The sequence below is a fragment of the Neovison vison genome, chromosome 5, assembly GCF_020171115.1.
Source record: "Neovison vison isolate M4711 chromosome 5, ASM_NN_V1, whole genome shotgun sequence".
NCBI classification, from domain to species: Eukaryota; Metazoa; Chordata; class Mammalia; order Carnivora; family Mustelidae; genus Neogale; species Neogale vison.
Window position 1 is genome coordinate 88561348 of NC_058095.1, and position 18113 is coordinate 88579460.

The 18113-nt window shown below is 39.9% G+C and overlaps 1 protein-coding gene across 1 annotated transcript in view; it reads left to right on the plus strand.

The window, feature by feature from the left end:
• ATP8A2 (ATPase phospholipid transporting 8A2) overlaps positions 1 to 18113 on the plus strand; it is a 617557-nt gene that overhangs the window by 312683 nt on the left and 286761 nt on the right. Inside the window, exon 25 of the mRNA XM_044249456.1 lies at positions 2508 to 2680. Coding sequence (XP_044105391.1) covers positions 2508 to 2680 — 173 coding nt within the window. The remainder of the gene's footprint in view (positions 1 to 2507; positions 2681 to 18113) is intronic.

The window sequence follows — 18113 nt, forward strand, 5'->3', positions numbered from 1 at the left end:
ACACTAGGGATTAGGGTTTCAGTGTTTGAATTTTGGGGGGATATAAAGATTTCATCCATAGCACTTTGCGGGTTCAACCTGAAAGTAATTCAACTTAATATCATCCGTGCTCCCCAGGCCGCTGTGGGCTGTGGCAGCGGAGGCTGTCAGGAAGAGGGGGCCATGTGGGTGACTCTGTGTCCCTGCCTGCCCATGTTGAAATTCCAGCTCCCTTTCAGGTCCTTCCCTAGACAACTGATGGAATGACTGACTGGGTGGGGAAGGGAAGATTGTGTATGTCTCAGGAACCACATTTCTGCCGTTCACAATCTCAGTGCTGGGCACCCTCCCTGCTCATGCCCCAGAGCCTCACACACCTGACAGGTGGGCAGCTGCCAACACTTGGGCTGAGGAAGAAGGGTCCAGTCCGTCTTCCTGAGAGGGCCAGAAATACCCCCAAATGGAGAAAGTACCCTTCATAATATCACTACTGCTGCATATCTTCATTTGTATTGTGCCCCCTTACAAAAACGCCACAGGTGGGGGGTTCCTTATCTCAGGGATCTGTATTCTTCAACCTTCCCTCCTTAATTCCATAGGGAGGGGGTGGTAATGGGAGTAAAGGACACTGGGCTAGACTGTGCCTCCACGACTGGCATGTTGGTCCCAGACCAGATTGGCAGAGCTTGCCTCATCCTTTTGAGGAAAATATTTCCCAGGAGGTTTTTCTGTCCACCACGCATTGACCCCTGGCAAGCACACACCTCAGAATTGCCCGGACTTGTCTGGGCTCCCCGGTGAGCACACCCAGGAGGCCACACCGGGATTTCCCTGAGTGGGTGGGATTTTTTTTTTCTACCCAGGTTCTAAAGGGCAGGCTGTTTGCACAGATAAGGTAAACATAGATGTTTTGTTTGAGATTCAGAATTATGCAACTAATTAAGAGTGAAAAAGTATAAAGTTTCCTTTATTTTTACTAGAAGTCAGTTTTTCTTTTTAGGACACTCTTCTATCAATTATGCTTCTGTTATTACATTGACAAAGAAGGCATTGTCTGTGATGACATTTATCCACTGCCTGAAGTAGCACCACTGTGTATTTTCCTAGATGTAGGGAATTCTTCATGCATAAATAGTAACCAGAGGAATAATGGGCTTCATTGAGCGCTTATTATGTGCCCAGCCCAGTGTTAAGCAGGTGGCACCGATTAGCTCATTTGTTCGTAACAAAAAGTGCAATGAGGTACCTATTCTTAGCTCTGTTTTACACTTAAGACTTGCTGTTTAAAGAGGCTAAGTAATTTGCCCAAGGTCATAGAGGTAATAAGTAGAGAGTTGGGACCAGACTCTGGGCCATCTGAGTATAGAACAGGGCTCTAGACCATAGTTAAGCCTCAAATACATCTTTCTCTTAAGTGTTGTCTCAAGTCTCTTGTTGAGAATGAAAACTGAGCATTAAGGCAATAGAACTTATGCCTCTCTTTGTGATAGTGGCAGGTCCTCAGTTTAACTAGAGGTAGAAAGATTCCTGTCCACTTGACATATTTCTTTAAAACGGTAATTTATGTTATCAGGTGGATAAATTATATGTAAATTTAGTTTAATAGCCAAAAGACAGTTGTCCAGACAGAATAATTTCAGCAGACTTTTGTGCTCCCCTCATTAACTTAAACCGTATTTTTTATTATGAGCTAAAATTTTCATTCTTAAATTTGAACCAGATATCCTAGTCATAATCATAAACCCACTTGGAAGTCAGACATACTTTTTTTTTTTTAAATCCAAAGAATAATTCTGTGCTTTAATTGTGTCCGATTAAGACATCACACCGAGGTACTTGCTTTGACTGGTAGTAATGTCTTAAAAGATACTGTTTTAAAATGTTTAATTTGAATAGATATTTTCTGTAACATGAAAAAACTGATCAGTTTGTGTCTTCTTCTGATGACCCAAGGGGAGAAGTGGTTTAATCTGAAGATCTCAGCAGAGGATAGAAATTAATCTTTTGTGTATATCCCCTAATACTGTTTGGAGGCTTTAAAGATTATCTGTACAAACTGAGAAATGTTTGCCATTTAAATTTTCGCAACTTTATCTTTTGAGAAAAAAAAACAACACCATCACACATCTGTGTATATGGAGTTTCCTGCTCAGGAGGCACCAAGAATAATATGTATGTAGTATAAAGGAGGAGGGGAAAAAGTCATAAGAACCTTAGTAATTAAATTTCCAATGGAGAAGAATTTGGATGTTCTAGTTCAGCCTAGACTGCAACCAGAGTAGGTTATTGTAAATATCAAATGTAAAAAACATTAATGGGGATGTTTTTAACCATAAAACAGACCTGCCAGGCAGTTCGATGGAATGTTAATGTGCATTTATATATATTCACATGAAATTGAACTCTGCGTTTAACATTAGAATGGACATGTTCTCACTTTAAGGAACTTTGGATTTTTTTCTTAAGTTCTGTTTTTGATGTACTGAACACAAAATAACATGACCCCTCCCCCACAACTCTTGTTTCAGGCAACAAGGGCAGCCATTACACAGCACTGCACTGACCTTGGCAATCTGTTGGGCAAGGAGAATGACGTGGCCCTCATCATCGATGGCCACACCCTGAAGTATGCGCTCTCCTTTGAAGTCAGAAGAAGCTTCCTGGACTTGGCGCTCTCCTGTAAAGCGGTCATATGCTGCAGGTAGGCATGTGCAGGCTGTGGGGGGGGTTCACATTCCCACATGGCTCTCTCCTGTGTTTTTATTTAAAAAGACAATGCATGGAAATGATAGGAGTAAAGTTTCATTTAAAAAACAAGCAAAATAAAAATAGTAGTTGAACTGTCCATTCACAGATTTGAGAGCAAGCAGTTAGTGGTTTTTACAGTTTCGCTTCTTATCTTCCAAGAAGATAAAAGAAGAGCCAAGACCTCTCTCCTGGAAGATTAACTGGAATAAGTCTGCCAGGAGCAGGTGTGGGAAGTTAGAAGAGCCCTTTGAACTTGGGTCCTTGGTTCTTCATATCTGAGCTCAACTTCCAAGACCTGTGGAATACGCAGTGGATATTTCTAGTCAGTCAGGAAGGAGCTTTGGCTGGATCTGTGCTATACCAATTTTTGGGTTAGGATCTAACCAGACAACTTTGTTGGGTTTTGTTTTTTAAGTTTTTATTTTAATTTCAGCTACTTAATATACAGTGTTACATTCATTTCAGGTGAAGAACATTTGTTGTTTTCTCATGAAATCTGGGAAGGTTTTTGAGGGTGGGCATTGCTACATTCCATTGACTACTGGCTGTGTGAGTTGAGTTGTGGTTCTAATAGAGATTTGAGAGTCAGAATCATAAAGAAAAAAAAATGACTAGAAAGATGAGCAGTGCCACAGAACTGCGCAGCAGACAACTTGAAAGGTGTGAGGAGAGCTGCCCATTTAGGAAAGCACTGTGGTTAGGCAGTAACTGGTACATGGTTAAAGGCACAATCCATACCATTGGGTTCATAATCTCATTTGTGCTTGCTCTTATATTTTATGGTTACACAGTTTTTGGACATTGTTTTCTTGGGTACTTTGTCAGAAGTCAGTTATCAGGATGCTTTTAAATTCCTCACTGCATTAATGCTTTAGGAAGGCCTGTTGGGGATTCGATCATAGTCTGTTCAGAATAATGGCTGTCACATTGACAAGCTGGTCTTGCTGTTTCTGCCTTACTAAGAGTCCCTAGTGACATCATCTGCTGTGCCTCTCTACCCAGACCTCTCATGACACTGCCTGTTTGGGATGGCCAGTAAGTCTGGGGGAGGGCTGTTAGGGAAGTCTCTCCCTTGTCTCCCCAACCTTGCTCCCCACTCCCAGTGGTTCTTATTTGAGACCAAATGATTTGTTGCCATTTCCCCATGAATACATCTCTGTATTCAGAACACTGAACGGTCTTCTCATGATAGTTCTCTCTCATTTTACCCTCCTCTCTTGATCCCTTTTTGGAATTTGGAACATGTCATCAAAGGCCAAGGAGAACTGCGGTGGCGGCTGGTGGAGGCTCCATGGTAGAAAGGAATGGAGCTGTTGTGCTGTGGTTGAAGGGTGTTCAAGGACCTCAGGGGGAAGGAACAAATTCACATGTGTCTGAAGCAGTGAATGAGAACTTGATGTTACCTCTAAGTCAGGAAACTTGGTGCAGCTGAAAGGGACCTGGGATAGTGAGGAATGATCAAAGTATCTGGAAATGAAAGGCTTCCTGGTTTTATGGTGGTCTTGGTGTCTTCTTTTTTAACAACTTTATTGAGATATAATTCACATATCATACAATTCACCCAGTTAGAGTGTATAGTTCTATGGCTTTCAGGATATTCAGAGAGTTTTGTAACTTATCACTGCAACCAATTTTAGAATATTTTAATCACCCCCAAAAGAAACCTTCTTATCTATTATTAATCAATCCCCATCCTCCTTCACCCTCCCCAACCTCCCTCAGTACTAAACAACCACAAATCTGCTTTCTCGTCTGTACACATTTACCAATTTGGGACATTTCATATGAATGCAGCTATATAAGATGTGGTCTTTCTCTGATTTCTTTCACTTAGCATAATGTTTTCAAGGTCCAGCCATGTTGTAGAGTATATCTACATCATTCCTTACCAGATGAATAATATTTCATTGTATAGCTATACCATTGTTTTTCACCCATCTTGATTAGCATTTGGATTGTTTATGCTTTTTGACCATTATGAATAATGCTGCTATGACGATTCATGTACAAGTTTTTGTATGGACATCTCTTTCCATTTCTCTTGGGTACATACTGAAGAGCAGAAATGCTGGGTCAGCTGCTAAGTCTATGTTTAATGTCTTGAAGAACTGTCAGACTGGTTTCCAAAGTGGCTATACCCTTTTATATTCCCACCCGCAGTTTGTGAGTGTTCTAGCTTGTCCGCATCTATCCATTGGTTATTATCCGTCTCTTTCGTTGTTTAGCCTAGTGGTTGGAAAGTGGTGTCCCATAGTTTTGATTGCATTTTCCTCATGGTTAATGATGTTGAGCATCTTTTCTTGTGCTTATTGGCCATTTGTATATATTCTTTTTTTTTTTTTTTTAAGATTTTATTTACTTGAGAAAGAGTGAGAGCTAGAATGAGAGAGAACGCGAGAGCGCACAGAGGGAGAGGGAGAAGCAGATTCCAAACTGAGCAGGGAGCCCTGCTTGGGGCTTGATCCTAGAACCTTGGGATCATGACCTGAGCTGAAGGCCGATGCTTAACCAACTGAGCCACCCAGGTGCCCCCATTTGTATATATTCTTTGAAGCAATGTCTGTTCAAGCCATTTTAAAATTGGATTGTTTGTGTTTTTATTATTGAGTTGTATGAGTTCCTTATGTATGCTGAATATATAAGTGTCTTATCGGAAATACGGTTTACAAATATTTTCTCCCATTCTATTGGCTATCTTTTCATCTTCACGAAAGTACTGTTGACAGCACAAAAGATTTTAATTTTGGTGAAGTCCAATGTATGTTTATTCTTTCACTCTGTGCTTTGGTGTCCCGTCTAATGGCTCCCTTTTTTAAGTAGCTGATACTGTGCTTTCTTTCCTGGGCTCCATTTGGGCAATTTAGCTCAGGGACGTGCAAATGGCAAGAAGGGGAGGTGTTGTGGTGAAACACTCTTTTCTGGTAGTTTCCTATGTCTGTCTTGTGAAGCTACTGAGTAGGTCCCTGATTTCTGTGAGGTCCTCAGCCCTGGAGATTGTCACTGTCCCACCCAGAGCCAGAAGTCATGGTGAGGGAGTCCTTCTCCCTGCCAACTGTAAGTTGGTCAAGGGGCCATTACCCTGACTTGTCGGTGAGCAGAAACAAGCAACAAGAAACAATATGGAAAAGTCTGGTAAACTGTAAATCAAAGAAAACATGCTCTCACTTCATGGTTTTTCAAAGGGAAATCAAAACAAGTCCATTTGGATTCTCCAGGGAGAGCAGGAATGCCTTTAAGCCTTTACAGGAACACGTTCTTTGCTTGCCAGGTGCTTGATACTAAAGAAAAACATCTTTTCCCCCTTCTTTCTTTGGCTAGGCTTTGTATGTCACATAAAGCTGTACACTCAAAGACTTCCCAGGAAGGAGTTCAAACTGGAATTGGCACAGAAAGAGGAAATTTCAAATTAAATACTGTTACTGTCTAAAAAATAGAAGCGCTAATTGAAAAAAGGAATCTAGGAGAGTGTACTACTTTACCGCTCCGGGAGACATTTCTTGGCTGGTCTCACACTCAAGATTTACCAAAAAAAAAAAAAAAAAAAAAAAAAATCAACACATACTTTTTTTTAAAATAAAAACACTCGTGTACTTCAGATGTTGCTTACTATTCACTGAGAATTTAAACCTAAGTTAAATTTAATGTGACTTCAAACATAAGGTTGACCTTAATTCTTACTTTTCATCTTTAAAATACAATCATTGTAAAGGTTACCCTTTTCTCTAATAATAGAAGAAAATAATTTCTTTCAGAAAATAACTTCAGTGAAATCATAAAGCTCTGTCAGCCATCAATATTGATTCAGAGACTGGTGAATGTTTTATAAAAATTGATAAATACTTCTAAGCTGAAACTGTTTTAGGCAGAAAATGGGGGAAATAAGGTAAGAATTTGTTAAATAGTTTGCTGACATTAAACTCAAACAATTTAGCTAATTATATATTATTATACCCAAATATTTTCCATGTAGTTAAAATCCTAGAAAGGTCATAAAAAGGCCAACAAAACAGGTACAGGTCAGTACTCTCCTGTGGCTTACTGTTATAGCTGCCAGGCATATTGCCACATTATTTGTCGAGGTATAAACTGATTGGCCAAAAACAAATGAAGGGTTCTGTCCTGGGTTGGAGTCCCACACCAGACTCCTTGCTCAGCGGGAAGCCTGCTTCTCCCTCTCCCTCTGCCCCTCCCCCTGCTTGTGCTCTCTCTTTCTCTCAGATAAATAAATGAAAAAAAAATTAAGATTTTATTTATTTCTTTCTGTGTGAGAGAGATAGCAAGCATGAGTTAGGGGCAGAGGCAGAGGGAGAAGCAGACTCCCTGCTGAGCAGAGAGCCCCAATGTGGAGCTTGATCCCAGGACCCTGAGATCATGACCTGAGCCAAAGGCAGATGCTTAACCGACTGAGCCACCTAGATGCCCCATAAATAAAATCTTGAAACAAAACAAAAAAACCCCACAAAAAACAAATGAATAAAAAAGTTCATCCATGTAAATGAATTATTTGTTGAATGAACAAAGCGAGAGGTTGAATGAAAGTCTCATTCATTCAAATGAAATCTTTGTGGAAAGAAACAAAAAGACTCTGATTCCCAGGACAAATACTTTTTCCCACTGATGTTCTTTTGACACTTTAAATGCGAGATGTATAAACAGAATTAGTAATAATGCCCTTATCTGTGCACTTCCTCTTCCCTTCTGGTTTCCTCCACTAGTTTTCTGAGTTCACTGTCTCAGATGATGATACCGTGTACCTCTCAGCTGCCAGAGCCTTTTGGCATGATTTTGGCATGAGTTTGTATTTAAAGAGCCTGTAAGAGACTAAATCATATGAGTGAATTATTATATTGGGTCAGAAATTGCACTCTCTTAATTTGTTGATCCTTGGTAAATATTGTCTTTGTTTTTATAAATGAACAGATTAAGGCCTCAGTAAAATTACATTGTTTCCCCTGGTAGTAATGGAGGCGATGTTAGTTTCTCCTGGATGTGAGCAGTGCCAGGCTGCGGCAGCTAAATCAGCATCACGGATTTATTACTCTTAGTCCTTCAGTTTCATATGAAGTTTTTGCTTTTAACCTATTTTTCAAACTGTAGAATTTGGTTAAATCTGTTTAGCATGTAGGATCTTTCTCCAAGAAGTCATGTAGAAAATGTGTAAACCATTTTTTATATATTCAAGAAAGGGTTTTTGTTCTCTCTTCGATGTGTCCTTGGAACCACCATCTTTCATGTTTTCCCATTTTTCTTTTTTCTTTGAAGTTCTTTAGTTTTGTCAAAATGGAGATAAATTTTATAGGCACAGACTTGGGATGGCAGGGGTGTGGGGGCTGTCTTTGACTTCTTGAGAGCATTCAGAAATTTTAAAAGTTAATGTGTATCATCAGGAAAAGAGTCATGAAAGAATCATCAGGGTTCCCCTTGTGAGGAAGTTGGTTGATGGCCCCACCACAGTTCCCTGCAAACACAGGTGATGCTCACTGTCCCCAGTGCCGCCATATTAGCAGACATGATTTATGTCTGTATGTCTCCAGACAGGAGATGGAGTGGGAGAAAAACATCACAGCAGGAATTTCCACTGGATGTGCAAATGAAGGGTTTCAGAAGATATCATTTATTTTCTTGGATGTGTTTTGACTTCTGTCTTTCAGGGCAGATTCAAAGATAAACATGTGTGAGCCTACTATGATATTCTAGAAATGCACTCAAAGGAAGAAAGCAAAGTGAGCACAATGAATGTTTCTAAAAACATTTTGGGTTTATTTTTCTAACTTTAAGAGTGATTTATATTTCTTGTAGAAAAAATTAGAAAATTCAGATAAGTAAGAAGAAAGAAAACAGAATTCACAATTGCACCAATTAGAGTTCACAACTGTTAACAATTGGTATTTAAATCTAGATCTTTTTCAATTAAAACACTTTTTATTGGAAATGGGTTAGCTTAGTCACAATATATGAAATGAAAAGGGTTATAAACCTTTGAAAAGGTTATAGGGGAGCCTGGGTAGTTCAGTTGGTTAAGCATCTAACTCTTGATTTCAGCTCAGGTCATGATCTTAGGGTCTAGGGTCATGGGATCAAGCCCCACACTGGTCTCCATGCTCAGCAGGGAATCTGCCTGAGAATTCTCTCTTTCCCTCTGCAACCACCACCGGCCCAACTCAAGCTCAAGCTCATGCTCTCTCTCTCTCTCTCTCTGTCTCAAACAAATAAATCTTGAAATAAAAGGTTATAAAGGTTTAGTGTCTATGTCAAGGAGTAAGGTAACATGTTTTTTAAAAGCTTGCTTGTATTCTTATATAAAAACACAATGATTAATCTATTCCTAGTTGTTGAATACTCGGGTTAACAGGTTCTTTTTTTTTAACTGTTATAAATATCACTGTAATAAGATTTTTATAGCTAAATCTTTGCAAAGGCATTTGATGATTTCCATAAAATAATAACGGATTCAAGAGCAAGCCACGCAGAAACTGGCGGAAGGGTTTGTACCCTTCACCTAAGAAAGTGAAGTTATTTGATTTGGAGTGAGAGAGCTGTGGTCAGTAGCTCCCTCCCTGCAGGGACAAATGTGTTCTCCTCCATATAGTCAGCAAAGTCTGGGGTTTATTATCCTCACTAAGAACGGGGAGCAGTTAAGAGATTACTTTGTGACAGGATACGTATAGAAGTAAAATATGAAAAGAAATCAGCACAGCATTTTTATACACTGACAGTATATCATTTCCATAGCTGGCTCACTCTTAACACTTCTTTTCTGGACTCTCTTAAGCCTGTGACTCACTTAGCCTGCATCCAAAAACCTGTAATCAGTCTTACCTTCAGACAGGGTAGGGTAGAGGAGAACTGGCTCTTCTAATTTGTTCTCCACTCCGGCTCAGCTTTCTACATTAATGAGGCATGATGGGTAATAGACATCTCAGAACATTGTGCGTTTTGTGTGTGGTATCTTTCAGCCCGTGAACTACACACAAGAACGATATCAAAACAGAGTTCAGACACACTAATTAGAATTGTACCACCGATTGTGTTTTGGTTGGCCTCTGCATTGGTAAGGGATCCAATCATATGCTTGCAAAAATAAAACTTTTCTTTGCTTTCTTTCATGATACGATTTCTCAGCATCATACTTGTTTAGCTACAAGTCAGCTTCCTCCGTTGACGTCTCATTCCAGAGAACATTATTAACTTGTCGAGGTTGTAAACCTATCCTTGGGTTGTTTGGATTACAGCTTAGCATGTTTGCCCATTTGTTGATTAAATGCAATTAAGGTAGAATTCATTCTTAGACAGGTTTTTTTTTTTTTTTTCGTTTAGCCCTAAAATGAATGCTATTATTTGAATGATTGCAGCAATTTTACTTGGTCCTAACTGGACTTATTGTTGCTCTGCTCAGGGTGAGCGTGCTCAGATGTAATGGTTCCCTAGCATCCTGTTGAATAAAAACAATATCCAAAAGCCCACAGTTTAAAAAATGTTTTTCCACCCACAGGTCTGACCATTATTTATTCAGAATGAAAATTAGATCGATGCAGATTCTGTACTGTGTAGAAATAGCTTACTTAAACATTGTATAGACTGGCACATTTAGAGACTTTGCAGTATTAATACAAAGTAGGACAAGGAATCCCTTTCTAAATAATTCTTCCTAGCTTAGAAAAAAACATTTTATTAAACTTTTTGGAATCAAAGCCAGTTTTGATGACGACTTATGTTTAGACCTAGAGGACTGTTTTCATGTTAAATAACTCTTACAAGAAGTAATTTATACCAATTGCTCTAGAATATAGACCCTTGACTATTAAGGATTTCTGATACTTTTTGTTTTTCTCCAGCCTTTTAAAAATTACCTATTATCACTATTTATAGAGAACTCCTGCAGGTGAAAAATAGAAAAATAAATTAACCTGTCACCTTTTTTGCTTATGTCCTGAACGGGCAAAATACTTTGGCGGGGAATACCGTGGTGTGACATGTGATGAAATATGGGCACATATATGAGTGTAAGATTGAGAAAATAGAAAGCTCCTCTTTAAGAAAATCTATTGTTAAGTAGTCTGGATTAAAAGCTAGTACTTGGGGCATGTTAACAAGACAGAAATCTCTACCAGGGACATTTTGTAATATGGCTTGATATATAATAATATGCTGTATAATTGAAACACATCTCTTAGGAAATGTTTTTTTGGTGATAAAACTGGAGTTACCATACCATTTTTCTTCTATAGTAGAGGTATCATTCTGAACCATGCTGAGAAGTGGTTTCTGTGCTAGAAGTTCCCTTGGGTTCATGATCTTCACATTAGTCGATACAGAAGCCCAGATACAAAATGGACTGAGGAAGTAACGAGGCCCTTTCTTCTTGTAAGGCAGTAGTCTAAGAATTACGGTAATAGGGTCTGTGTGATCTCCCATCTGTCCGCTCAGCTGCTTTCAACACACTGGAGCCCACATGAGATGCCAGAAGAGCTCATAGACACATCACTTTTCAAGTTTTTTCCTGTGTTTCTTCCTCTTCCTCTTTTCATGAATGATTAATTCATCAGTGCGTGTCATTTTTGACAATAGTGCTTGCCAAATGAAACAAGGTGATGTTAGGTCAAACTGGGGTCCAAATTATGAAGTAGAAGCTCATAATATTTGGCATCTTTCCTACTAGAAAAACAAGCCATGGGAAAAAAAAAGTCAAGAATAGAGCCTAACTAAACATGTGGAATATGTCATGAATATTTATATCCCCAAGTCTTGCCTTGTGATAGTATTTGTATTTAAGGTGCTTTTTTCCTTTTTCCTGTGAAGTAGTTCAGAATGTGTTTCATTAATACAAGTGTCATGTTAACTTTCATTAGGAAAAAATTCACTTCTTCTGACAACATTGACACCTTTCTGATCGAGAGTATGCAAAATAGCTCTTACATTAATTGGTCCCAAAGAAAATTATGTTTTCCAGTTTCCTGTCTATACATCTGACACTTTACCTCATTTAGTACCTGCTGAATTATCGATGCTTTGCCTTTCTTGATTTTGAGAGCCAGGATTCCTCCTATGACTTTGAAGACCATCAGGAATTCCCTACCCCAGGAGATTTACTGTCCTCCAGTTTGAACAGGAAGCACCAGGATTATCGTTAGCAACTACACACTGACTGAAGCCTTCATTGTTGTTGTTTTTTAATTAATTTTTTCAATTTATTTATTTTTAGAAAAACAGTATTCATTATTTTTGCACCATACCCAGTGCTCCATGCAATCTGTGCCCTCTATAATACCCACCACCTGGTACCCCAACCTCCCACCCCCCCGCCACTTCAAACCCCTCAGATTGTTTTTCAGAATCCATAGGCTCTCATGATTCACCTCCCCTTCCAATTTACCCCAACTCCCTTCTCCTCTCTAACACCCCTTGTCCTCCATGATATTTGTTATGCTCCACAAATAATTGTAACCATATGATAATTGACTCTCTCTGCTTGACTTCTTTCACTCAGCATAATCTTTTTTGTTTGTTTGTTTTTCCATCTGTATTGAGATATAATTGGTATACAGAAAATTGCATATCATTAATATACATGATTTGAGTTTGAAATACATATCCACTCTTGTTATCATCACCACAGTCCAGGTAATGACCATAGCCATCACCTCCAGAAGTTCCCTTGTGTCCCTTTGGTTTGGGTAGTGTTTTTGCGTTTTTGTTTTGTTTTGTGTTTGGATGCAGTACAAGCACTCAGCATGAGATCCAATCTCTTAACTTTTTAAGTGCATAACACTCTAGTGTCACCTGTATTGTACAGCAGATCTCAGGAACTTACTCTTGTGTCGCTGCAACTTTCTACCCATTGAGCAACAACTCCCCAGTTCCCTTCCCCATCCCCTGGTGACCACCATTGGTCTGTTCCTATACCTTCTGCCTTTTTAGCTGCCTCATGTAAATGGAGTCGTGCAGGATTTGTCTTCTTGTGACTGACTTATTTCATGTAGCCTAATGTCTTCCAGGTCCATCTGTGCTGTCTCAAGGGTAGGAGGGCCTCTCTGCTCGAAATGTCTCTGATTCAGTTTCTCACTTGTTTAACGTTAAAAAGGAAACAAATAATAAGAGGGGAATGTTTCTGTCTTTTGTTTCTCTGAATCCTTAAATTTCATATTTAGCCCCATTTAGGGCAACTGGTGAGTTGTCAACAACAAGAAATATGTTAGACCGATGGAGCTAACTGAAGTTGCCAAATTTTGGAAGCTGGGCTTGGTTTGAGTTTTATGGTTGGCGACTCCTGAGCTTTATTACCATTGTCATCTGCACAGCTTTGCTGGGTCAGCAGAGACTAAGAGCTTCTGCTGAAAGATGTGGTTTCTGTTGTTTCTTGTTAATCAGCTAACTGAGCTCTGTACGAGTTCCGAGGCCGAGCAGGCTTCAGTGGTTCAGGTCCTGATAGGCCAGCGAATAGAAAGAGGCAAGCAGACAGATGGATGGACAGACAGACAGCTACCCTCTCCCCCGCTATGCCGTCAAAATCTTGACACCTGGATCACTTGAGAAACACAGAGCTAGCATTTTTCCCCTGCTAAGCAAGTATTCATAGCCGTGTCCTTTCACCACGTGGACATAGCAGTCACTAAAGACCAGAGTAAATACACAAGCTTGAAGATAATCCTTTCTCAAATATACAAGTGCCAAGTTAAAACCATCTGTCAATCATTTGTGCATTTTTCCCTTACCCTTATTTGTTTTAGTGAATAGGTGTTGTTTGAAAATATTGGAGCTTGAGAAATTAGCAGGCCTCTGTGGCCACAGTATTTTGCCAGTTCTCAGATCACCGAACCTTGGGTTCGTGTTTTCTCTTCGTTAAATCATGATGAATATATGTTAAATTTTTTTTCTCAAACGGAAAATAACAGGTATCCACACTTATTTGTAGATAATTTGAGTATTTGGGATATAGCGATATGTTCAGTGTTTTCAAATACCGTGTGTTTTCAAACTCCATGCTCACATCAAACTATGAATTGTGAATAATTAAATCTGGGAACAAATATAAGATTGACATAGAAGGTGGTGAAGTCTTTTTTAAAAATGGAAAACAAAAAAGTGCTGAATGATGTTCATTTCCTTAAACAACACTTGGGTCTGAATTTACGTTGCTATGTGGCTGTGATTGTATGTTAACACATGTAAGTATAAACACAGCTACTTAAAGAATAATAAATGATGGATGCTTTAGTGCTAATACCAACATCTCATCAAGTCTGAAAATCCTTATAATTAGGGAAGTGAAAGAAATAAGGTAGGGGTTTGCCATGGTTCTGCTTGTGTTTCCTTTGTTGGCAAACCGCTGTGAAGAGTCTCGGGTGTGGGTCCATTGCTGGGCCTCTCACCTTTCTTTATACTCATGACTGTCCGAGGTCAAAGATTTCTTTAAGTGTTGCGTGTGTTTAGGTAAATTGTAGAGAACCAGAGGATTTTCCCCCCATCTTCCAGGCCTCTTTTAAGATCTATTTTGATGTATGGGATCCTGTTATTTTTGGGGGGATAAGCTGGTTTCAAGGTGATGGCCAAGATAACTGTGTCACGCCCCATCAGCTTGCTGGCCTGCCCAGGCTCTGTGCTGTGGCCCTACCAAGGAGGTGTCTGCTGATGAAGGTGGTGAGGAAACACCAAGTGGCACAGCCTCTGCCTGCCGAGGGGACTCAGTGTGGCCCAAGGGCCAAACCGTAAAGGACAAATGGTAGCACAGAGCACAGTGCGAGGTGCTGTGAAAGGCAAATCTAGGAAGACGATGGGGGAGTCATTAGCTCAAGGGCTGGGTATCTGGGGGGAAATACTGGCAATATTGGTGCTAACACTCAAGTTGTCACTGTGTCCAGATTATCTGGAAGTGTTTTACATCTACGACCTCAGAGAATCCTTAAAGCAGCCCTGTAGAAAGGCTCCTTACCTTACAGCTTGGAGAGTGAGCCCAGTCACAGGGCTTGAATACCTTACCCTAAGTCCCATAGCTATAACGAATAGGTCTGGGGTTTGAAGCCCGGCAACCTAACTCCAGAGCCGATGCTGGAAGGTCAGTGAGACTGTATGCGAGGCAGGAGGCCCTTTCAGATCTGCACCTTTGCGATACCGGGGACCTCAAGCAGAATGGTGGTAGCTTGTGTCTCTGACACAGAGTAGGTATTCAGCTGACTGTGGGACTGAATTTCCAGATTTTCTGAAAGGTACTGTGATACAAATTAACAGTCATTGAGGAGTTAGAATCAAGAACTCCTAGTGAGCAAGTGAATGTATTTGGGGCTGGAAGGACAGGGAAGACGTTAAGACCTGCTGTAAGACAGACCACGTCAGAGGGGACACTAGAGGAGAAATTAATTTCCAGGATTTCTAGGTGCTGTGCAATCTCCAGCTGTCAGGGGTTCAGGTCTAGTGCAGGTGGGTGTCCACCGAGCCCAGATCCCCGTGGTGACAGTCTGTTGATATGTCCAAAGCTATGGAAAATTCCTTTTGGCTATCTGCTTTCTAGCTAGCACTTATGGAATGACACATTTTGGATCAGTCACTATAGTTTGTGCTGCCACAGGAGAAAAATGAGAACAAGTCAGAGATACTTAGCTTCTGGTCTCCCTTAGTTATGATTCTTGTGGAAGAAAGTAATATGCCTTTAGAACGTGCATAAAACCACACAAGCTGAAGACAAGAACTGATTAAAAGTTAGGTACTATAAAGCTGTAAATTCCAGTATTTACTATTGGAATTTGCCTAATCGGGGGACAAAAGGCAAGCTCTCTTTGTCTTTTGCAGATGGTGATAGAAGTTTTCAAACATGGGGAGAGGCAAACACTTGCCTTGTAGATGAACCAGGCTGGATTTGAGAAGGGCGAGACTTTAGAAGGAATGTAACTGTCACAGTTGCAGCAATCTAGGAGACTGGATGACATGTCCTTTTGGGACTCTAGACGAAGTGGTCATCTTCATTCAGAGAACACATTTGTTACCCTTTTTCTTTTTTTTTAACTGCAAAAAGAAATGTTAATGTTTTGTAGTTGATTTTGAGGAAGTGCCCTTCCTTTTCTGTGTTAATTTTCATGAGGTATGAAATAGTACCAAAAGCAGCCACTCAGAATACTCTCCTCTGTCAAGTTATTTTGCTTCAGTACATTGTGTTGTCACTGGGCTGCTATTTGACTTTAGATTTCTGAGCCAGGGTTTTGTGAGCGGTTCCCCCATTAGAACAAGATTCTTGAACTCCTCTTGGTTTGCACAGACTATATAGGTCTTCACCTTCAAGGTGTTGAGATGATCTTCATTTGGTTAGCACTGCGGCCTCTAGGACTCCAGAGCCTGGAGGACTGGCCTTGTAGGAAACCCCTCTTTCTAGGGATACACTCAGAACAGGAAAAAAAGGTTGAACAAGGTGGAGGTTTCTGCATTAACTCAGTCCCTTGGTCAAGGTGACTGAGAGCTGGGCTTTGGGTGAGGTCATACTTGCTTGAGTAGTAAACCCACTGGGGTAGGATCCATATGCTACCTATATCAAGGCCTATCCCATTTGTTTGTTAAAGCCCTGAGGATTCATAGGGTCTAGGTGATACTGAAAGAAAGGATCTAAGTGACTCCTCTAGGATTTGCCCAAGACAAAAAATCATAGTGAAACCAAATCTGATACTAAGCGCTATGGACTTAATTGTGTCCTCCCCAAATTTATATGAAGTCCTAACCCCTAATGTGACTGTATATAGAAATAGAGCTTTTAGGAGGGTAATTAGAGTAAAAAGAGGTCTTAATAATGGAGTCCAGGTCCTATAGGATCAATGTCCTTATAATAAAAGGTACCAGAGAGCTCTCTGCCCCATGAACACACAGTAAGAAGGCAGTCGTCTGCAAGCCAAGAAGGAAAAACCAGAAACCAAACTGGCCAGCATCTTGGTCTTGATCTCCAGCCTCCAGAGCTGAGAAAACAATTTTCTGTTATTTAAGCCCCCATGGCTGTGCTACTTTGTAATGCCAGCCCGAGCTGACTAATACACAAGCTTAGGTTTGTTTCTACATTGCACAAAGCTGATTATTAAAATCCTTACTTCTTTTTCATCAGCTGCAATTGCCTTAATGGATTTTGAGTTTGTGAATCTAAAAGGATTGGAAAGGGGGCAGTGAGTGACGGGGAGAATCGCATGAGTAGGAGATGGTAGACTTAAGATTATTTCCTCACAAAATAAGCCTGGGAATGCTCTGTATTTAAAATTATGCCCTTCCAACAAAGGATGAGTCATTTTACATGGTAAAAGCAAAAGTAAGGAATATCTTCGTAGAGCTAAAAATGTCATATTGTATTTAGTTTACTGCACCAATATTCCCTTAAAATATCCTAGGATTAGCCTGATTGAGTTTGTTTTAAGATAAGTGCAACCATCTAATCCCTAAGAATATAGATGGTGACCATTGTACAGAATTTCCCAAATGATGTCTTTTCCCAAAATGATGTCTGTTTCTCTTTCAGTAAGTTCCCAGCTTTGTTCATTCCATATTTCAGTTTCGATGTAAGTTTTAAAAAGCAGACATTGCTTCTTTTTTCAACATGAAAGGCGTTTTTACAGTTACGTGTAACAAACTTCATCATTCTCACTAAGTTTTGCTTCAGATAGGATGAAGAGGCAAGTTCTATTGGCTTAGAAATGTTTACGAGTTTTCATGCATTGTGCCGTTTAAGCGCATCTTTATGTTTGAAAGGAGAGTGATTTAGAACACATTCATATTAACCTATTTCTGAAAATCCTGAAGTCAACCAGTTTTACTGTGAGTGCCGCAGCTTTCATGTAGATATTCTGTAGAAAAAAATTAAAGGTGCTCATTGCCCTGAACAGAGAGTCTCAGTCACAATTCTAGAAAAGCCCAACCTGAACCTAGTAGCTGTTAGTGATTTGTAAATTTTCCTGTTAGACCTTGGTATTTTCTCTGCTGCTATTCCAGCAAACTGCAAAGTCTCCCAAGGATTATTTCAAATGTAGGTCACATCGCGCTTCTTGAAATGAAAATCAAAATGAAATCTCCATATATGCTGAATGAATTAAAAGTATGTGTTACAAAAATGTTTCCTGTCAGATACTTCCACTGAGTCCTGATTTGTCCTGGGGATATAATTATACCATGGGGGACGAGAGCAGCGTGACCTCTGTCTCCGCAGCACTCACGGTCTGGAGGAGGAAGGGCTGGGCAGTAAAAACTACGTGGATTGTACAATTCTGAATTTATTACTTCAGCTCTTGTATTTCAGTATATAGAAGCTTTAGATCTTAGGTAGATTGAATTCTTAAACACACCAGCTTCTCTAATGCTGTAGGCCACTGTAGTTTCTGTGGCTACCCTGAATGATCAGCTTTGATTGGCCCAAAGTTTGGGAAAAGAAA